Source organism: Hemiscyllium ocellatum, chromosome 7 (assembly GCF_020745735.1).
Source record: "Hemiscyllium ocellatum isolate sHemOce1 chromosome 7, sHemOce1.pat.X.cur, whole genome shotgun sequence".
Taxonomy (NCBI): Eukaryota; Metazoa; Chordata; class Chondrichthyes; order Orectolobiformes; family Hemiscylliidae; genus Hemiscyllium; species Hemiscyllium ocellatum.
The window spans coordinates 1,181,783-1,204,386 of record NC_083407.1 but is presented as its reverse complement, the minus strand read 5'-3'; the positions used below and the strand labels follow the sequence as shown (position 1 = coordinate 1,204,386).

The 22,604-nt window shown below is 46.3% G+C and overlaps 1 protein-coding gene across 1 annotated transcript in view; it reads right to left on the bottom strand.

The window, feature by feature from the left end:
• The window catches only part of LOC132817680 (unconventional myosin-X-like), a 241,470-nt gene that overhangs the window by 79,981 nt on the left and 138,885 nt on the right, over window positions 1–22,604 (bottom strand). Inside the window, exons 23-25 of the mRNA XM_060828179.1 lie at window positions 21,166–21,468; window positions 16,772–16,811; window positions 15,261–16,001 (exon numbers count right to left, since the gene is read on the bottom strand). Coding sequence (XP_060684162.1) covers window positions 15,261–16,001; window positions 16,772–16,811; window positions 21,166–21,468 — 1,084 coding nt within the window. The remainder of the gene's footprint in view (window positions 1–15,260; window positions 16,002–16,771; window positions 16,812–21,165; window positions 21,469–22,604) is intronic.

Below are 22,604 nucleotides of genomic sequence, written 5' to 3'. Positions count from 1 at the left end.
TCCATCAGCCTACCGTTTATCTACCTTTAAAACGTTTAAGACATCCTCTCTGTCATGTGAACTCTTTCCAATACATCACTATTTATTTCCCAAATTCTCGAGCTTCCTTGTCCTTCTCCACAGTAAATACAGTTGCAAAACATTTGTTTAATATCTCACACACCTCCTGTGTTCCCACACATAGACAGCCACATTGATCTTTAAGGGCCCCTATTCTCTCACAGTTACTGTTCTGCCTCCCTTATCATAGGGAGAGAATAGGGCCGCTCAAAGATCAGCAAGGAGGCCTTTGTGTGGAGCCACAGGAAATGGAGGAGATACTAAACGAGTATTTACTGTGGAAAAGGACATGGAAGTTAAAGAATGTAGGGAAATAGATGGTGACATCTTGAAAATTGTCCATATTACAGAGGAGGAAGTGCGGGATGTCTTGAAACACATTAAAGTGGATAAATCCCCATAACCTGATCAGGTGTATTCTATAATTCTGTGGGAAACTAGTGAAGTGATTACTGGTGCTGAAAATGTGTTGCTGGAAAAGCGCAGCAGGTCAGGCAGCATCCAAGGAGCAGAAGATTTGACCTTTCGGGCATAAGCCATTCCTGCCTGACCTGTTGCGCTTTTCCAGCAACACATTTTCAGCTCTGATCTCCAACATCTGCAGACCTCACTTTCTCCTCCAAGTGATTACTGGGCCTCTTACTGAGATATTTGTATCATCGATAGTCACAGGTGAGGTGCTGGAAGACTGGAGGTTGGCTAACATGGTGCCACTGTTTAAGAAGGGCGGTAAGAACAAGCCAGGGAACTATAGACCAATGAGCCTGACCTCGGTGGTGGGCAAGTTGTTGGAGGGAATCCGGAGGGACAGGATGTACATGTATTTGGAAAGGCAAGGACTGATTAGGGATAGTCAACATGGCTTTGTGTGTGGGAAATCATGTCTCATAAACTTGATTGAGTTTTTTTGAAGAAGTAACAAAGAGGATTGATGAGGGCAGAGCAGTAGATGTGATCTATGTGGACTTCAGTAAGGTATTTGACAATGTTCCCCATGGGAGAGTGGTTAGCAAGTTTAGACCTCATGGAATACAGGAAGAACTAGCCATTTGGATACAGAACTGGCTCAAAGGTAGAACACAGTGGGTGGTGGTGGAGGGTTGTTTTTCAGACTGGAGGTCTGTGACCAGTGGAGTGCCACAAGGATCGGTGCTGGGTCCACTACTTTTCGTCATTTATATAAATAATTTGGATGCGAGCATAAGAGGTACAGTTAGTAAGTTTGCACATGACACCAAAATTGGACAGTGAAGAGGGTTACCTCAGATTACAACAGGATCTTGATCAGATGGGCCAATGGGCTGAGAAGTGGCAGATGGAGTTTAATTCAGATAAATGTGAGGTGCTGCATTTTGGGAAAGTAAATCTTAGCAGAATTTATACACTTAATGGTAAGGTCCTAGGGAGTGTGGCTGAACAAAGAGACCTTGGAATACTGGTTCATAGCTCCTTGAAAGTGGAGTCACAGATAGATAAGATAGTGAAGAAGGCGTTTGATATGCCTTTGTTTATTGGTCAGAGTACTGACCAATAAATGGTCATGTTGGGAGGTCATTTGCGGCTGTACAGGACATTGGTTAGGCCACTGTTGGAATATTGCGTGCAATCCTGGTCTCCTTCCTAGCAGAAAGATGTTGTGAAACGTGAAAGGGTTCAGAAAAGATTTACAAGGATGTTGCAAGGGTTGGAGGATTTGAGCTATAAGGAGAGGTTGAATAAGTTAGGGCTGTTTTCCCTGGAGCGTCGGAGGCTGAGGGGTGACCTTGTAGAGGTTTATAAAATCATGAGGGGCATGGATAGGATAAATAGACAAAATCTTTTCACTGGATTGGGGGAGTCCAGAACTAGAGGGCATAGGTTTTGGATGAGAGAGGAAAAGATATAAAAGAGACCTATGGGGCAGCATTTTCACGCAGAGGGTGGTATGTGTATGGAATGAGCTGCCAGAGGAAGTGGTGGAGGTTGGTACAATTGCAATATTTAAAAGGCATCTAGGTGGGTATATGAATAGGAAGGGTTTGGAGGGATATGGGCTGGGTGCTGGCAGGTGGGACTAGATTGGGTTGGGATATCTGGTGTCGGTATGGACAAGTTGGACCGAAGGGTCTGTTTCCCTGCTGTACATCTCTATGACTCTATGACACTATGGCCTTTTGTTCTAAACCGTTCTAGGTTCTAGGTGTCATTAATAATGCGAAGGTGGTCTCAGGATACAGTCTGATATTGACTAGCTGTTAAATTGGGCTGAGCAATGGCAGATGGAATTTAATCCCAATAAGTGTGAGGTGATACATTGTGCAAGATCTAATAAGGAAAGGATTTTACACAAAAACACCAAGTCCTGAGGGAGTGCTGAGGAACAAAGTGATCTTGGTGTACAAGTCTACAGATCCCTGAAGGTATCAGGACAGGCAGACAGGGTGCTGAGGACGGCATATGACACACTGGTCTTCAATAGCTGGGGCACAAAATATAGGAGCAAGGATGTTTTGTTACAACTTTATAAAACATTGGTTAAGCCACAGGTGGGATACTGTGTGCAGTACTGGCTCCCACTCTATGGAAAGAATGTGACTGCACTGGAGAGGGTCCAGAGGAAATTCACTGGGATGTCACCTGGGATGGAAAGTCTCGGTGATGAGGAGAGACTGGATAGGCTGGGTTTGTTTTCCCTGGAACAGAGGAGGCTGATGGGGGATCCAGTTGAGGGAGACATAATTCTGAGAGGCACAGATGGGGTAAATTATGAGAATCTTTTCCCCACAGCAGACATGTCTAAGACCAGAGGTCATAAGTTTAAGGTGAGCAGCAAGTGGTTTAGAGGAGATCTGAGGAAAAACCTTTTCACCCAGAGGATGGTAGAAATATAGAAGGTGCTGTCGGAGAGGGTGGTGGGGGCAACATTTATGCAGCATCTGGACGAGCTCTAAAAATGCCAGGATACGATTGGCCAAATGTTGCCAAATGGGATTAGTGTTGTTTTGGTGTTTGTTGGTTAGCATAGACACAGTGGACCAAAGGGCCTGTTTCTATAGCGATTATGTCTATGATTCTATTGACCCACAAAGGGAAATGTCCTTTCTATGTCTACTTTCTGAACCCCCTTTAGCATCTTACCTCAACTGGATTCCTTCTCATTCTTTAAACTCTGGAGAGGTCTAAACTGCTCAATCTGCATGTTATGACAAACCTCTCCTCTGGAACCAATCTCGGGAAATGTGGTGCTGGAAAAACACAGTAGGTCAGGCAGCATCCGAGGAGCAGGAGAATTGACGTTTCGGGAATAAGCCCTTCTTCAGGAAGGAGGCTGGTGTGCCAGGCGGGCTGAGATAAAAGGTGGGGGGGGAGGGAGTTTGGGGGAGGGGGCGCTGGGAATACGATAGGTGGAAGGAGGTGAGGGGGAGGGTGGTAGGCCGGAGAGGGGGTGATAGGCCGGAGAGGTCGGGAAGAAGGTACTCTGGTACTCCAGCATCTGCAGTCCTCACTTTCTCCTAACCAATCTTGGGAACCTTGTCTGAACAGCCTCCATTACAACTGCAACTGTCCTCAAGTAAGGGGATTAAAACGGTGTACAGTTCGGTAGCCGTGGTCTCACGAATGCCATGTACAATTTTCAGCTGTCTATTTGGGAATTTAGAACAGTGGGGATGGAGGTTAGGGCAGTTGAATGTTCTCCCTGCAGTGTGTGGGAGGCAAGGGTCAACACTAGTGTCCCTGCTGACTTCATCTGTGGGAAATACACCCAACCCCAGCTCCTCAAGAACCATGCTATGGAACTGGAGCTGAAGATGGATGGACTTTGGATCTTTGGGAGGCAGATGGGGTTATTGAAAGGAGTTACAGGGAGGTAGTTACTCCACAGTCATATGAAGAAGGTAGATGGGTTACTGTCAGGGATAGGAAAGGGAACTGGCAGGCAGTGCAGGGATCCCCTGTGGTAGTTCACCTCCACAACAAGTATGTGGGGGATGACTTACCAGGGGTAAGCAGTGTGGTACAGGGCTCTGGCACAGAATCTGTCCCTGCTGCTCAGAGGGGAAGGGGAAGAGGAGCAGAGCATTAGTCACTGGGGACTTCATAGTTAGGGGGACAGATAGGAGGTTCTGTGGGAACGAGAGAGACTCACGGTTGGTGCATTGCCTTCAGGCACCAAGGTTCATGATGTCTTGGATCGTGTTTTCGGGATCCTTGAGGGGAAAGGGGAGCAGCCCCAAGTCATGGTCCACATAGGCACCAACGACAAAGAAGGGTGAGGATTTTTCCAAGTGAGAACAGAGTTGTTATCTCTGGTTTGTTGCCTGTGCCACATCCTAGCAAGGCAAGGAATAGGGAGAGCACTGAGCTGAACACATGGCTGCAGGGATGATGCCGGAGGGAGGGTTTTGGATTCCTGGATAATTGAAGCTCTTTCTGAATTAGCTGGGACCTCTACAAACAGGATGGTCTACACCTGAACCAGAGGGGCACCAATATCCTGGGCGGAAATTGCTCATGCTGTTCGGTCATGCTGTTCGGGGGTGGGGGGAGGGGCACGTTAAACTAATGCAGCAGGGGGATGGGAACCTGAATTGTAGTTCCAGTGTAAAGGAGGTTGAGGATAGTGAGGTCAGGGTTAGGCCTATAAGGTCGCAAGAGGACACCAGCAATCAGGGTGTTAGTTTGAACTGTGTCTACTTCAACGCCAGGAGCATCCAGAATAAGGCGGGTGAACTTGCAGCATGGGTTGGTACCTGGGATTTTGATGTTGTGGCCATTTCGGAGACATGGCTGGAAGTAGGTGAGCACTTTGGCGATAGTGACTATAATTTGGTTACGTTTACAATAGCATTGGGCAGGAATAGGTCTACACCGCAGGGAAAGAGGTACAACGGGGGGAAAGGCTGTTATGATGCGATCAGGCAAGATTTAGGATGCATAGGTTGGGAAAGAAAACTGCAGGGGATGGACACATTTCAAATGTGGAGCTCATTCAATGAACAGATACTGCAGGTCCTTGATAAGTATATACCGTTCAGGCAGGGAGGTAATTGTCGAGAGAGGCAGCCGTGGTTTAATAAAGAAGTTGAAGCTCTTGTTAAGAGGAAGATGAAGGATTATGTTAGGATGAGGTGCGAAAGCTCAGTTAGGGAACTTGAGAGTTATACATTAGCCAGAAGAGATCTAAAGAGAGGGCTAAGTAGAGGCAGGAGGGGACATGAGAAGTTGTTGGTGGATAGATCAAGGAAAACCCTAAGGCCTTCTATAGGTATATCAGGAATAAAAGAACACCTAGAGTAAGATTAGATTAGAGTGGTGCTGGAAAAGCACAGCAGGTCATCAGGAATGCTTTTGCCTGAAACGTCGATTCTCCTGCTCCTCAGATGCTGCCTGACCTGCTGTGTTTTTCCAGCACCACTCTAATCTACGCTCTGGTTTCCAGCATCTGCAGTCCTCACTGTTGCCTAGAGTAAGATTAGGGCCAATCAAAGATAGTCGTGGGAAGTTGTGCATGGAACCTGAGGACGTTGGGGAAGCTCTGAATGAATACTTTTTGTCAGTATTCACATTGGAAAAGACAATGTTTGTGGGAATATGGAGATACAACCTCCAAGATTGTATGGGATTGACGTCGACAAAGAAGAGGTTTTAGCAGTTTTGGAAGATCTGAAAATAGACAAGATCCCGGGGCATGATGGAATTTATCCTTAGATTCTCTGGGAAGCTTGGGAGGAGATTGCCGAGCCTTTGTTTTTGATCTTTAGGTCATCATTGTCAACAGGAGCAGTGCCAGAAGACTAGAGGATGGCAAATGTTGTTCCCTTGTTTAAGAAAGGGAGTCAGGACAACCCTGGTAATTATAGACCAGTCAGCCTTACTTCAGTTGTGGGGAAGGTATTGGAAAAGGTTATAAGAGATAGGATTTATAAACATCTGGAAAGGAATAATTTGATTAGGGATTTTCAACACAGTTTTGTGAAGGGTAGGTCTTGCCTCACAAATGTCGTTGAGTTCTTTGAGAAGGTGACCAAACAGGTGGGTGAGGGTAAAGTGGTTGATGTGGTGTATATGATTCCAGTAAGGTGTTTGATAAGGTTCCCCATGGTTGGCTATTGCACAAAATATGAGTTTCGGGATTGAAAGTGATTTATCGTTTTGGATCAGAAATTGGCTAGCTGAAAAAAGACAGAGGATGGTGATTGATGGGAAATGTTCATCCTGGAGCTCAGTTACGAGTGGGGTACCACAAGGATCTGTTTTGGGGCCACTGCTGTTTGTCATTTTTATAAACAAACTGGATGTGGGCATAGAAGGATGGGTTAGTAAATTTGCAGATGACACTAACTTAGGCAGAGTTGTGGATAGTGCCAAAGGATGTTGTGGGTTTTAGAGGGACATTGATAAGATGCAGAGCTGGGCTGAGAAGTGGCAAATGGAGTGTAATGTGGAAAAGTGTAAGATAGTTCACTTCAGAACAAATAACAGGAATGCAGAGTACTGGGCTAATGGTAAGATTCTTGGCAGTGTAGATGAACAGAGAGATCTTGGTGTCCTGGTGTGTAAATCCCTGATAGTTGCCACCCAGGTTGATAGGGTTGTTAAGGAGGCATATGGTGTGATGGCATTTATTGGTAGAGGGATTGAGTTTCGGAGCCATGAGGTCATGCGGCAGCTTTACAAAACACTGGTAAGGCTGCACCTGGAGTATTGTGTACAGTTCTGGTCACTGCATTATAGGAAGGATGTGGAAGCTTTGGAAAGGATTCAGAGATTTACTAGGATGTTGCCTGGTATGGAGGAAAGGTCTTAAGGGGAAAGGCTGAGGGAACTGAGGCTGTTTTTGTTGGAGAGAAGAAGGTTGAGAGGTGACTTAATAGAGACATATAAGATAATCAGAGGGTTAGATACGGTGGACAGTGAGAGCCTTTTTCCTTGGATGGTGAAGGCTAACACGAGGGGTCACAGCTTTAAATTGAGGGGTGATAGATTTAGGACAGATACTCGGGGTAGTTTCTTCACTCAGAGAGTAGTAGAGGCATGGAATGGTCTGCCTGCAACAGTAGTAGACTCGCCGACATTAAGGGCATTTAAATGGGCATTGGACACACATATAGATAATAATGGAATGGTTTAGGTTAGATGGGCATCAGATTAATTTCACAGGTTGACACAACATCAAGGGCCAAAGGGCCTGTCCTGCACTGTAAAGTTCTATGTTCTATGTTCTAAATCACTTCTTTACTTCCTTCCATACTCTATTCCTTTAGCAATAAATGCCAAGTTTCTATTTGCCATTCTTGTTACCTGCTGTTACCTGCATACTAGTTTTCTGTGATTCATGCACAGGGACACCCAGATCCCTCTGCACTGAAGCTTCTCTCCATTTCAATAATAAGTTACCTTTCTCTTCGTCTGACCAAAGTGGAGAACCTCACACTTAACTACATTAAACACCATCGACCACATTTTGGCCCATTCACCTAATCTTAGTAAAATTCGTATTTGTTGGACATTGGGGAAGGTAGGACTATTACAAAATGCGTGGTCTACATCTGAACCAAACCAGAACCAATGTCCTTGGGGGAGTTTTTGCTACTGCTGTTGAGTGAGTCCCTCTCTCACTGCACCCCCCAGGTTTCAGTGAGTCCCTCTCTCACTGCACCCCCCAGGTCATCTCCTCTGCACAGAAGCTCTTCAGCCACGTTCTCCAACAGACTCGTTACCACAGCCACATCTCCTTCCTCAGCACCTGCCTAAGGAACCGACTGATCCCACACGGACTCCTCATTTCCCCTCCCCCCACCTTGTCTCAGTCGGTTCCCTCAACTCAGCACCGCCCTCCTAACCTGCAATCCTCTTCCTGACCTCTCCGCCCCCACCCCACTCTGGCCTATCACCCTCACCTTGACCTCCTTCCACCTATCCCACCTCCATCGCCCCGCCCCCTAGTCCCTCCTCCCTACCTTTTATCTCAGCCTGCTTGGCTCTCTCTCTTATTCCTGATGAAGGGCTTATGCTCGAAACGTCGAATTCTCTATTCCTGAGATGCTGCCTAACCTGCTGTGCTTTGACCAGCAACACATTTGCAGCTGTGATCTCCAGCATCTGCAGACCTCATTTTTTACTCTACTGCTGTTGGGGAGATTTTAAAGTAATGTAGCAGGGGGCTGGGAGCCAGAAGAGAAGACAAGTAGGTAGCGAGGTGGAGACTGGAGACTGTAAGAATTACGAAGATAGCATTAATAAAGAGAAGAGTAGGCAGAGAGCAGATGAGCGCAAAAGAACTGGGGGCCTGAAATGCATCTACTTTAATGTAAGGAGTATAGTGGGTAAGGCAGATGAACTTAGGGCTTGGATTGGTGCCTGGGAGTATGACATTATTGCGATCACAGAGACTTGGTTGAAGGAAGGGCATGATGATTGGCAATTAAATGTTCCAAGTATGGGGATGGCAAATATGAGGGGACACAACTTTAAAGTGAGGGGAGATAGGTATAAGACACATGTCAGAGGGAGTTTCTTTACTCAGAGAGTAGTAAGGGTATGGAATGCTTTGCCTGAAGTCGCCAAGTTTAAGTGCATTTAAGTCATCATTGGACAGGCAAATGGACGTACATGGAATAGTGTAGGTGGGATGGGCTTCAGATTAGTATGCCATGGCGGTGCAACATGGAGGGCCGAAGGGCCTGTACTGCGCTGTAATATTTTATGTTCTATGATATAGACACTTCAGACAGGACAGGGAGGGAAGTAAAACTGGAGGAGGAGTTGCATTGCTGGTCAGGGATGATATCACGCCTGTGCTGAAGGAGGACACTATGGAGGGCCTGAGCAGTGAGGCATTATGGGTGGATCTGAGAAATAATAAGATGCAGTGACATTGTTGGGGCTGTATTACAGCCCTCCCAACAGTGAGTGTGGGGAAGAACAAATAGGTAAACAGATTATGAATAGATGTAGAGGCAATAGGGTGGTGGTGATGGGAGATTTTAATTTTCCCAACATTGACTGGGATACATTAACGTCAGAGTCTGGATGGGGTAGAATTTGTAAGAAGCGCCCAGGAAAGTTTTCTAGAGCAGTATGTCAATAGTCTGAAGAGGGAAGGGGCCATATTAGACCTGGTACTGGGGAACGAGCCAGGACAGGTGGTAGAAGTTGCAGTGGGGGATTTCTTTGGGAACAGTGACCACAATTCTGTAAGTTTTAGAAAACTTGTAGATAAAGAAGAGAGTGATCCTAAGGGAAGAGTATTAAACTGGACCAAGGCCAATTGTATCAAAATTAGGCAGGAGCTGGGAAATGTGAATTGGATACAGCTATTTGAAGGGAAGTCCATATTTGAGATGTGGGTGGCTTTCAAAGCTAGGTTAAAGATAGTATAGGATAAGCATGTCCCATTGAAGGCAAAGGATAGGAGCGGCAAGATTCGTGAACCATGGATGACAGGAGAAATTGTACGACTAGCCAAGAGGAAAAAAGGGAAGCGTACATAAGGTCCGGGCAGCTAAGAACAGAACGGGTCCTGGAGGAATATCGGAAGAGTAGGACGAGTCTTAAACGAGGAATCAAGCGAGCTAAAAGGGGTCATGAAAGAGCTTCAGCGAGCAGAATTAAGGAGAATCCCTAAGCATTTTCTTCTTATGTAAGAAGTAAGCGGATAACTAAAGAAAGGATTGGTTCACTAAAGCATAACGAAGGAAGGTTATGTGTCGAACCTGAGAGAATGGGTGAGGTTCTGAATGATTACTTTGCATCAGTGTTCACTGAGGAGAGGAACATGATGAATCTTGAGATTAGAGATAGAAGTTTGATTAGTCTGGATCACATCGGCATAAGTAGGGAAGATGCGTTGGGTAGGCTAGAGGTTATTAAGGTGGACAAATCCCCAGGACTGAGGTAGGCGAGAAAGAAAATAGGTGTGGCCTGACAGATATCTTTGTGGTATCCTTAAATACAGGTGAGGTGCCGGAGGACTGGAGGGTTGCTCATGTTGTCCCCCTGTACAAGGAGGGTAGTAGGGATATTCCGGGTAACTACAGACCAGTGAGCCTGACGTCGGTGATGGGAAAGTTGCTGGAGAGGTTACTGAGAGAAAGGATCTATATATATATTTGGAAAGGAATGAGCTTATCAGTGATAGGCAACATGGTTTTGTGAGGGGGAGATCATGCCTTACCAACTTAATAGAGTTCTTCGAGGAAGTGATCAAGTTGATAGATGAAGGAAGGGCTGTTGGTGTCATATACGTGGACTTTAGTAAGGTGTTTGATAAGGTTCCCCATTGTAGACTAATGGAGAAAGTGAAGTCATATGGTGTGCAGGGTGTTCTAGCAGGTGGATAAAGAACTGGTTGAGCTGCAGGAGACAGAGTAGTAGTTGAAGGGAGTTTCTCGAAATGGAGAAAGGTGCCCAGTGGTGTTCCCCAGGGATCAGTGTTGGGGCCACTGTTGTCTGTGATATACATAAATAATCTGGAAGAGGGCACTGTTGGTATGATCAGCAAGTTTGCAGATGACATGAAGATTGGTGGAGTAGCAGAAAGCATAAGGGACTGTCAGAGAATACAGGAGGATATAGAGAGACTGGGGAGTTGGGTGGAAAAGTGGCAGATGAAGTTCAATCCAGACAAATATGTGAGGTGATGCATTTTGGGAAGTCTAATTTTAGAGCAAATTATACAATGAATGGAAGAGCCTTGGGAAAAGTTGGTGGGCAGAGAGATCTGGGGGTCCAGGTCCATTGTACCCTGAAGGTGGCTGCACAGGTGGATAGAGTGGTCAAGAAGGCATATAGTATGCTTGCCTTCACTGGACGGGGTATTGAGTATAAGAGCTGGCAGGTCATGTTAACATTGTACAAGACATTGGTTCGACCGTATTTAGAATACTGTGTACAGTTCTGGGCGCCACATTACCAAAAGGATGTGGACGCTTTGGAGAGGGTGCAGAGAAGGTTTACGAGGAGGTTGCCTGGTATGGAAGGTGCTAGCTATGAAGAGAGGCTGAATAGATTAGGTTTATTTTCATTAGAAACAAGTAGATTGAGGAGGGATCTGATTGAGGTTTACAAAATCATGAAGGGTATAGACAGGGTGGGTAGAGACAAGCTTTTTCCCAGGGTGAAGGATTCAATAACGAGAGGTCACACTTTCAAGGTGAAAGGTGAAAGGCGGAAAGTTTAAGGGGGATACATGCGGCAAGTACTTCACACAGAGGGTGGTGGGTGTCTGGAATGTGTTGCCAGCAGAGATGGTAGAGGCAGGCACGGTAGATTAATTTAAGATGTGTCTGGACAGATGCATGAGTAGGTGGGGAGCAGAGGGATACAGATGCTTAGGAATTGGGCGACAGGTTTAGACAGTACATTTGGATCGGCTCAGGCTTGGAGGGCCGAAGGGCCTGTTCCTGGGCTATATATTTTCTTTGTTCTTCGTTGTTCTTTGTCATTGCAACCTAGTTTGGTGTGATATGCAAATTTGGCTGTTGAACCTCCTATCCCTGCATCCAAGTTATAAATATTGATTGTAAATCATTGGGGCACAAGGACAAAATCCTGTGGCACCCCACGAGTTACATTTTACCAAACAGAAAAAGATCCAGATATCCTGAATCTTTGCTTTCTATTGGTTAGCCAATCATCTACCCAAGCTAATATATTCCTAACCCCATGTGACTGTACCATTTGTATTAACCTTTTGTGCAGCTCCTTATCAAATACCTTCTGGAAATGCAGGTACACTACAAAACAACCTCGATTATCCAGACGAGACGTAGGGGAGTACTTTATTCAGATAACTGAGAGTTTGGGTAACGGATTGTTCTGATAATGGATGGCGTTTTTAACGGGAGCTTGAGATCTTATTTGGATAATCTTAAATTCAGATAATTGATGTTCAGACAATTAAGGTTATTCTGTATATCTCCAGGATCCCCATTACCCATTTTGCTTGTTACGCCTTTGAAGAACTCTAACAATTCGTTAAATATAATTTACTCTTCAAAAAAACATTTTATATAGCCGTACAGGACGGAAACAGACCCTTCAGTCCAACTCGTCCATGCTGACCAAATACCCTAAATTAATCTAGTTACATTTGCCATCACTTGTCCCATATCCCACCAAACCCTTCCTATTCATACACCCTTCCAAATGCCTTTTAAATGTTGTAATTGTACCAGCCTCCACCACTTCCTCTGGCAGCTTATTCAATACACGTACCACCCCTGCATGAAAAAGTTGTCCCTTAGGTCTCTTTTATATGTTTCCCCTCTCACCCTAAACCTATGCCCTCTAATTCTGGACTCCTCCACCCCGGGAAAAGACTTTGTCTATTTACCCTATCCATGCCCCTCGTGATTTTATAAACCTCTATGAAGTCACCCCTCAGCCTCCGACGCTCCAGGGAAAACCCTCCAATCCTGGCAACATCCGTGTAAATCTTTTCTGAACCCTTTCAAGTTTAACACCTTTCCGATAAGAAAGAGACCAGAATTGCCCGCAATATTCCAACAGTGGCCAAATCAATGTCCTGTACAGCCGCAACATGACCTCCCAACTCCTGTACTCAATACTCTGACCAATAAAGGAAAGCATACCAAACATTAGCAAAGTACCAAATGTCATCCAAACCTGGTAAAGCAACAACATGAGTTAAAATCTTTCATCTTTGTTTACAAATTCCTCTGTGACCTCACCCTTCCCTGTCTCTGTAATCCCCTTTTGCTCTATAACCTCCTGATTCTGGTTCTCTAACACTTCCTGATATTAATCACTTTGTCATTAGCTGCATGGACCTAAGTTATAGAATTCTCTCTCAATCCTCACCACCTCCCTATCCTCATCCGATCAGAGTGAACCACACAGACTGAGTGAGGGAGACTTCACCAGAATAAGCCTGAGACAGAGTGAGTATCCAGATATTTGGGTCAAATTGAGGAACGAGTAGGAAAATCGTTTGCAAATTTAATTTAACCAGACGGTAAAGCTGGCGTATGAAGAGAAACTGCATCAGTTACGACTATATTCACTGGAGTTTAAAAGAATGATTGGGGGGGGGAGACCTATAAAATACTAACATAACAAAACAGAGTAAATGCAGGAAGGACATTAATGATGACTGAGGAGTAGAGAACTAGGATATCATCGCTTAACGCCATGGGGTTGGCTATTTAGGAATCAGATGAGGAGAAATGTCTTCACTCAGAGAATAGCAAATTTGTGGCATTTTCTGTCATAGAAAGCCATCGAGGTCAAAGGGAGCAAAGGGCATGGGGGGAAGTGAGATATTGAAGAAAAAAAGACTAGAAAGAAAAGGAGGTGGACATGTTCTAATAAATGATGGGATCAGAATATTCATAAGGGAGGTCTCAGTGGCCCGGTCGGGTGTGGCCCTGCACTGCCCTCTAGTGGCCTGGTTGGAGTGTGGTTTAACCAGGGCTTTGAACAGCTGAACATATCCGATCCCTTTGTATTCTGGACATCTGGATATGAAGACCAGTGTTCCTTTAGCCCCGGAAGATTGTTATCTCATTCTTTTTGGAATCTGCCCTGTGCTGCTCTTACTCTGTTAATGGACAGGAAGAAACCATCCCCTCTGGAGGACAGGGGGATCGGGAACAAGGACAAAACTTGAACGTTCAGGTCAGGGTCAGGTGTTAAGTCAGAAAATACTTCCCCACACAAATAGGACTGCATTTGTAGAACTGATCCTCAAATAATGTAAGGGTTCCAGTCAAGATTCAGATCAACCAACACCAATCAATAGGGGGCACGGTGGCTCAGCGGTCAACACTGTTACCTCACAGCACCTGGGACCACCCTCACTGTCACCTCACAGCACCTGGGACCACCCTCACTGTTACCTCACAGCACCAGGGACCTCCCTCACTGTTACCTCACAGCACCAGGGACCTCCCTCACTGTTACCTCACAGCACCAGGGACCACCCTCACTGTTACCTCACAGCACCAGGGACCTCCCCCACTGTTACCTCACAGCACCTGGGACCACCCTCACTGTTACCTCACAGCACCAGGGACCTCCCTCACTGTTACCTCACAGCACCAGGGACCTCCCTCACTGTTACCTCACAGCACCAGGGACCACCCTCAGGCGACTGTCTGTGTGGAGTTTGCACATTCTCCCTGTGTTTCCCCTGGATGCTCTGGTTTCCTCCCACAGTCTAAAGATATGCAGGGTTTTTTTTAGATTACTTACAGTGTGGAAACAGGCCCTTCGGCCCAACAAGTCCACACCGATCCGCCGAAGCGCAACCCACCCATACCCCTACATTTACCCCTTACCTAACACTACGGGCAATTTAGCATGGCCAATTCACCTGACCCGCACATCTTTGTGACTGTGGGAGGAAACCGGAGCACCCGGAGGAAACCCACGCAGACACGGGGAGAACGTGCAAACTCCACACAGTCAGTCGCCTGAGTCGGGAATTGAACCTGGGTCTCAGGCGCTGTGAGGCAGCAGTGCTAACCGCAGTGCCACTGTGCCGCCCCTTTTTTACATTGAGGGCTGAAGGTTATGTGAAGTGGCCATGATAAATTACACATAGTGTTCAGAGATGTGTAAGGTTAGGTGCATTAGTCAGGGGTAAATGTAGAGTAATAGGGTAGGGGGAATTGGTCTGGATGGGTTACTCCTCGGAGCGTCGATGTGGACTTGTTGGGCCAAAGGGCCTGTTTCCACACTGGAGAGATTTTTTAACTGTAATCTAACTGAATGCTGGAACAGTCTTGAGGGGCTTCTCTTTATTCCATCTTGTTATGTCACCTCACATTCGCTGCAAGCCCAGATCCTTTGTAACAGAGATTGGGTCTGAGAGGGGTATACGCTCTGTGAGAGGGTGTACGTTCTGTGAGAGGTATAGGTTCTGTGAGAGGGGTATAGGTTCTGTGAGAGGGGTATAGGTTCTGTGAGAGGGTACGAGTCTGTGAGAGGGTATAGGTTCTGTGAGAGGGGTATAGGTTCTGTGAGAGGGTACGAGTCTGTGAGAGGGTATAGGTTCTGTGAGAGGGTACAGGCTCTGTGAGGGGGTATCAGCACCATGAAATGCAGTTCATTCTAAACCAAGTCACTGCGTTATGACTCCCATTCCCTACAAACACTGCTCTGTCCTGCTGCATGTGTAGCAACCTCTCTGTTCCCGAATGAAGACTGAAGCCTGCAGAGCTGCAATGTTTTTTTTATATAAGTCAGTATCTCACCGAGTCAGTACTGCAATGATACATCTCCACGCTCCTGGGATTAAAGCTGGATATTTTCAAACTGTCTTGTGACTGACTTGTGACTGGATCATCAAACTCATCGTGATCATAATCTGACTCAACGTCAGGGGGAAGATTGTAAATTGGTTCTTCAATGTCAGTTGTGTAGAGAGAGCCAGACCCAGTGTTTGCAATTTCCTCACTCTCCCACTCCAGACCCTGTTTCCTGCTTCCCCCATCCTGGGAAGTATCTCTCTCCTCTGGTGTTTCACTGGATAAAGGTAGGTTCATGTACACATTGTCCTGCACTTCACTCACTGACCCATCAGGCTGATCTGTACAGGTCACTGTTGACATCTCCTCAGCAGTTTGAAATTCCTTGTCCAGGTCTTGCTTAGGATGCTGCCCAGAGGAGCTATTGCTGTGGAGATTGTCCCTACTGGATAGACTCCGGCCACTCTCGTCCAACCCTCCGAAGTTCAGCAGCTCCAAGAATTCCTGTGCCACCCTGGAGGCTTCCTTCTCTAAGCGTCTTATCTCCTCCTTACGTTGACTCTCCATCTCCCTCAGGGATAGAGCACAGATGGGACTCCCACAGCTCAATCCCCTCCCATTCTGTAACCGTTGGATTTCATGCTCGAGACGCACTATCTCCTGAATCTGTTTCCTTTCTGCCTGTGCCAAATCCGACAGCGCCTCGACATCATTCTCCTCCTCCACCAACACAATCCCTTCATTCAGCTGAAGAAAGGACACAAAACACAACATTAATAATCCAGTTTGCAAAACCTTCCAACTGCAATATTGAGCACAGTGCACAGACCTGGACCAGGTAATGGCAGGGTGAAGGTGATGGCGGGGTGGAGATCCACTGAGAATCCCACATCACCACTCCTCAGGAAGGTCCATTGCATCAAGTGTTGCCCGGTTAGTTGATCAGACTGGGGCAAATCCCCTGCCCCTTTTGGAACAGTCCAAGGTGAGCAGCTCAACTGAAGATCAGCATCAGAGAGTAGGCAGTGGCAGCTGCCAGTGCAGCCCCCACCCTGAGACTCAGCATCTCAGAGGGAGGAGGTTTAAAAAAAAATCACGAGATTTGAGTGCTGCTGGCTTGGTCAGCATTACCTGCCCATAGTTACACCAAAACATAGAAAATAGGAGAAGTAGGAGGCCATTCGGCCCTTCAGGTCTGCTCTATCATTGTATGATTATGGTTGTTAATCTAACGTTAGCCCCTGTTCTCACTTTCTCCCTATACTCTTCGATCCCTTTAGCCATAAGAACTATATCAAATTCTTTCTTGAAAACATTCTAGCTAACGGGGCAAAAGACATGTTTATGGGCAAGGGGGAAGGGGAAGGCCAGGGAAAGGAGAGGAGATCAGGAAGAGAAGGGGCCAGGGAAGAGTATGGTCTGTGCACTTCTTAATCAATCTCTAATCACCATCAAACAGGCAAAAGACCACACTGAGATGGTGCATCTAGAGGAATGAGAAGCAGACAGCCCGTTACCTGGTTGGGTGATAATGGTACTTCCTGCCTTTCATGACATCTGCATGGAAAGAAAAGGAAAAATTAATTGTAAAAAAGAACAAGATTCCAACCCCATATCTGTCCCTTCACTGAGACGGTCTGTGGTAACCACTGAAACATCACCAGATGCTGCCCCTATCTCATCTTCATCCATTGCTGACGCCTCTATCTCATCTTCATTCCTATCAGTCACTTTGCAACTCACTCCTGGCTGCTTTTTAATTCACCTGTAAACTCAAGATCATCCAAATCTCTACTGCCCTCATCTTAATTCACATTAACTCTTATTTCTCTGTCACTAGTTGATCTACATTGACCCTTGGTAATACAATAGCTTGGTTCTGAAATTCTCAAACTCGTATACCTCACCCTCCCTATCTCTGTGATCACCTGCACCACAATCTCCAAAGTACATGACATAATCAGGGAGTTGATGAAAATGAGGCAATAGCAAGAGGTAGACCAGCTAGTGGGAAGGACTTTCCTGGCAAGGGATCGGTTAAAGTGTGTTTGCTTTAATACAAGGAGTATCAGGAATAAAAGTGATAAACTTAGAGCATGGATTAGTACCTGGTGCTATGATGTTGTGGCCATAACAGAGACATGGGTTTCTCAGGGGCAGGAATGGTTGCTGGATGTTCCAGGGTTTAGATCATTTAAAAGAATAGGGAGGGGGGGGGGAAGAGAAGGGGGTGTAGCACTACTAATCAGAGAGGGTATCACAGCTACAGAAGCTTCCATTGTCGAGGACGGTCTGCCTACCGAGTCAGTATGGGTGGAAATTAGGAACAGCAAGGAAGCAGTCACCTCGTTAGGGGTTTACTACGGGCCCCCCAATAGCAGCAGGGAGATGGAAGAAAGCATAGGTCGGCAGATTTTGGAAAAGTGTGAACGCAGTAGGGTTGTTGTAATGGGTGACTTTAACTTTCCCAATATTGATTGGAACCTCCTTCGAGCAGAAGATTTGAATGGAGCTGTTTTTGTAAGGTGTGTTCAGGAGGGTTTCCTAACTCAGTACGTTGACAGGCCGACGAGGGGAGAGGCCATTCTAGACTTGGTGCTCGGAAACGAGCCGGGGCAGGTATCAGATCTTGTGGTGGGAGAGCATTTTGGTGATAGTGACCACAACTGCCTCACATTCTACATAGCTATGGAGAAGGAGAGGATTCGGCAAAATGGGAGGATATTTAATTGGGGAAGAGGAAACTATGATGCGATTAGACATGAGTTAGGAAGCATGGATTGGGAGCAATTGTTCCATGGTAAAGGCACTACAGACATGTGGAGACTGTTTAAGGAACAGTTGTTGCAAGTGATGAATAAATATGTCCCTCTGAGACAGGCGAGAAGTGGTAAGATAAAGGAACCTTGGATGACGAGAACGGTGGAGCTTCTTATCAAAAGGAAGGAAGTAGCTTACATAAGGTGGAGGAAGCTAGGGTCAAGCTCAGCTCTCCACGATTACAGGCAGGCGAGGAAGGAGCTCAAAAATGGTCTGAGGAGAGCCAGGAGGGGGCACGAGAAAGGCTTGGCAGAACAGATTAGGGAGAACACAAAGGCATTTTACACTTATGTGAGGAATAAGAGAATGGTCAAAGAAAGAGTAGGGCCGATCAGGGATAGCATCGGGAATTTGTGTGTGGAGTCTGAGGAGGTAGGGGAAGCCCTAAATGAGATTTTTGCTCTGTCTTTATGAAAGAAACAAACTTTGTAGTGAATGAAACCTTTGAAGAGCAGGTGTGCATGCTGGAATGGATAGAGATAGAGGAAGCTGATGTGCTGAAAATTTTGTCAAACATTAAGATTGACAAGTCGCCAGGCCCGGACCAGATTTGTCCTCGGCTGCTTTGGGAAGCGAGAAATGTGATTGCTTCACCACTTGCGAAGATCTTTGCATCTTCGCTCTCCACTGGAGTTGTACCTGAGGACTGGAGAGAGGCAAATGTAATTCCTCTCTTCAAGAAAGGAAATAGGGAAATCCCCGGCAATTACTGACCAGTCAGTCTCACGTCTGTCGTTTGCAAGGTGTTAGAAAGAATTCTGAGGGATAGGATTTATGACCATCTGGAAGAGCATGGCTTGATTAAATGCAGTCAGCATGGCTTTGTGAGGGGCAGGTCATGCCTCACAAACCTTATCGAGTTCTTTGAGGATGTGACTAGAAAAGTTGATGAGGGTCGAGCTGTGGATGTGGTGTATATGGACTTCAGCAAGGCATTTGATAAGGTTCCCCATGGTAGGCTCATTCAGAAGGTCAGGAGGAATGGGATACAGGGGAACTTAGCTGTCTGGATACAGAATTGGCTGGCCAACAGAAGACAGCGAGTGGTAGTACAAGGAAAATATTCTGCCTGGAAGTCAGTGGTGAGTGGTGTTCCACAGGGCTCTGTCCTTGGGCCTCTACTGTTTGTAATTTTTATTAATGACTTGGATGAGAGGATTAAAGGATGGGTCAGCAAGTTTGTAGATGACACAAAGGTTGGAGGTGTCGTTGACAGTATAGAGGGCTGTTGTAGGCTGCAGCGTGACATTGACAAGATGCAGAGATGGACTGAGAAGTGGCAGATGGAGTTCAACCTGGATAAATGCGAGGTGATGTATTTTGGAAGGTTGAATTTGAAAGCTGAGTACAGGATTAAGGATAGGATTCTTGGCAGTGTGGAGGAACAGAGGGATCTTAGATAGATCCCTTAAAATGGCCACCCAACTGGATAGCGTTGTTAAGAAAGCATATGGTGTTTTGGCTTTCATTAACAGGGGGATTGAGTTTAAGACTCGTGAGATCTTGTTGCAGCTCTATAAAACTTTGGTTAGACCGCAGTTGGAATACTGTGTCCAGTTCTGGTCGCCCTATTATAGGAAAGATGTGGATGCTTTGGAGAGGGTTCAGAGGAGATTTACCAGGATGCTGCCTGGACTGGAGGGCTTATCTTATCAGGAGAGATTGACTGAGCTAGGACCTTTTTCATTGGAGAAAAGTAGGAAAAGAGGGGACCTAATTGAGGTATACAAGATAATGAGAGGCATAGATAGAGTCAATAGCCAGAGACTATTTCCCAGGGCAGAAATGACTAACACGAGGGGTCATAGTTTTAAGCTGGCTGGAGGAAAGTATAGAGGGGATGTCAGAGGTGGGTTCTTTACACAGAGTTGTGAGAGCATGGAATGCGTTGCCAGCAGCAGTTGTGGAAGCGAGGTCATTGGGGACATTTAAGAGACTGCTGGACATGCATATAGTCACGGAAATTTGAGGGTACATACATGAGGATCAGTGGTCAGCACAACATTGTGGGCTGAAGGGCCTGTTCTGTGCTGTACTGTTCTATGTTCTATGTTCTATAATCAAGCAGAAGCAGCATGGCTTCATGAAGGGAAACTATTGCCTGACACATTTGTTAGAATTTTTTTAAGATCACAAGCAGGGTACGATAAAGGGGAAACAGTCAATGTACTTGCTAGTGATTTTCAGAAGGTGCTTGATAAGATATCATACATTAGTTTTCTTAAGAGTCCGTGGTGTCAAAGGTCATGTGTTAGTATGGATAGAGAATTGACTAACTAATATCAGACAGATTTGAAATAAGGAGGGCATTTTTAGGATGGCAACCTGTAAGTAATGGAGGGCCAGGGGAATCATTGCTGGGGCCATGACTATGGTTAAGTAAATGGGCAGAAACTTGACAAATGATGTATAATGTGGAGAAATGTAAGATAATGCACATTGGCAGAAAGATTAGAGGAGGTGAATATTATTTAAATAATGAAAGACTGCAGAAAGCTAGAGCACAGCGTGATACTGATTCCTCATGCATCAATCAGAAAAGCCTAGCTGACAATAGTGGGTAACAGACAAGGCACATGGAATGCTGGCTTTTAATTCAAAGGAAATGGAGTACAGAAGCTTCACGGTTTTGCTAAAACTGTCCTCGCGCTAGGTCAGTCCACAGCTGGAATACGGCAAATGGTTTTGGGCCCCTTACCTCAGGAAAGATTTACTAACGTTGAATGGCTGAGCAGTGATAGGCTGAAGGACCATCTGCTCCGACATTGTTTTGGTCCTATTTCTATACTCCACCGATGACAGTATCTTAAATATTCCCCAATTCCAGCTGCTCCACCATTTGGAGGCCATCCCTTCAGCTACCCCAGCCCAGAGCTCAGGAATTCCCTCCCTTAACCCCCCCACCTTGACCTCTCTTACCCCTTTAAAACACACCTTAGACCCAACCTCTGTGACCAAGCATTGGGTATCCTTGTTTGTTCAGCATCAAATTTTGTTGATAATGTTCCTGTGAAGTACCTTGTGTTATTCTTCCTGTTCTCAATGGGCTGTATGACATTGTAGTGTGTTTGAACAGCAGGAAACTCCATACCTTACTCCATCCACTTGCTGCGGGTTCTCCTCGTCGGCCAGCTGCCCTTGGTTCTCCTCTTGCCAGTCCAGTCTGTTCTCCTCATCTCTCCTTCTCTGTTCTTCCTGCTCTTGCTGTTGCTCCTCTAACAGCTGCTTTTTTGCTTTCAGCTGCAGGAACACACGGCGTGCGAGCTGCCCTCTGCGATGTTTCTGGAAAACAATTGCTGCCGAGCGCAAACGTAAGAAGACTTTTCTCCAGAAGTGAGCTCGGTAATTCTTCTGAATGATCAGTAAGCTCGCCAGCACCTTGCGGTAGTGTCTCCTACAGCCCAGACAGGAGAGAGACAAGACACTGACAGGAGACAGTGCAATGAGACACTTGCACATTGATCTACACCTTTTCACAGCACGTGGGTGGTAGCGCACTGGGCCAGCATTTGTTGCCCATCCCTAATTGCCCCAAGGGTAGCTCAGAATCACTCACATTATTGTGGGGCTGGAGTCACATGTAAGCCAGACCAGTTACGGATATCGGTGAACTGGACAGGTTTATAGAGGTCAGTGGAAGTTTTATCGTCACTATCACAGAGATGACTTTCACAGGCCTGTTCACAAATGCTATGACACACTTCTGTGGCAGGTAAAACTAAACCATAGGACTCTGGGCCAAAGAGAGGGACACTATCAGTACATCAAACATGAGCTCTGTGATGACCATTTCATTCCACATTTATTAGTTCAAAAAGCAGCCACAGTCAGATTTGAATTCATTTCACAAGAGCAGGAGCATGGCCTTCTGGATATTGCTCCAACTACAGACCAGTGAGGGTCAGTGTGTGTGGGAGTGTACCCCAGTGAGAGTCACTGTGTGTGGGAGTGTACCCCAGTGAGAGTCAGTGTGTGTGGGAGTGTACCCCAGTGAGAGTCAGTGTGTGTGGGAGTGTAGCCCAGTGAGGGTCAGTGTGTGTGGGAGTGTACCCCAGTGAGAGTCAGTGTGTGTGGGACTGTAGCCCAGTGAGGGTCAGTGTGTGTGGGAGTGTACCCCAGTGAGGGTCAGTGTGTGTGGGAGTATACCCCAGTGAGAGTCAGTGTGTGTGGGACTGTAGCCCAGTGAGGGTCAGTCTGTGGGTGAGTGTACCCCAGTGAGAGTCAGTGTGTGTGGGAGTGTACCCCAGCGAGAGTCAGTGTGTGTGGGGCTGTACCCCAGCGAGAGTCAGTGTGTGTGGGAGTGTACCCCAGTGAGAGTCAGTGTGTGTGGGAGTGTAGCCCAGTGAGGGTCAGTGTGTGTGGGACTGTACCCCAGTGAGGGTCAGTGTGTGTGGGAGTGTACCCCAGTGAGAGTCAGTGTGTGTGGGTGTGTACCCCAGTGAGAGTCAGTGTGTGTGGGAGTGTAGCCCAGTGAGGGTCAGTGTGTGTGGGACTGTACCCCAGTGAGGGTCAGTGTGTGTGGGAGTGTAC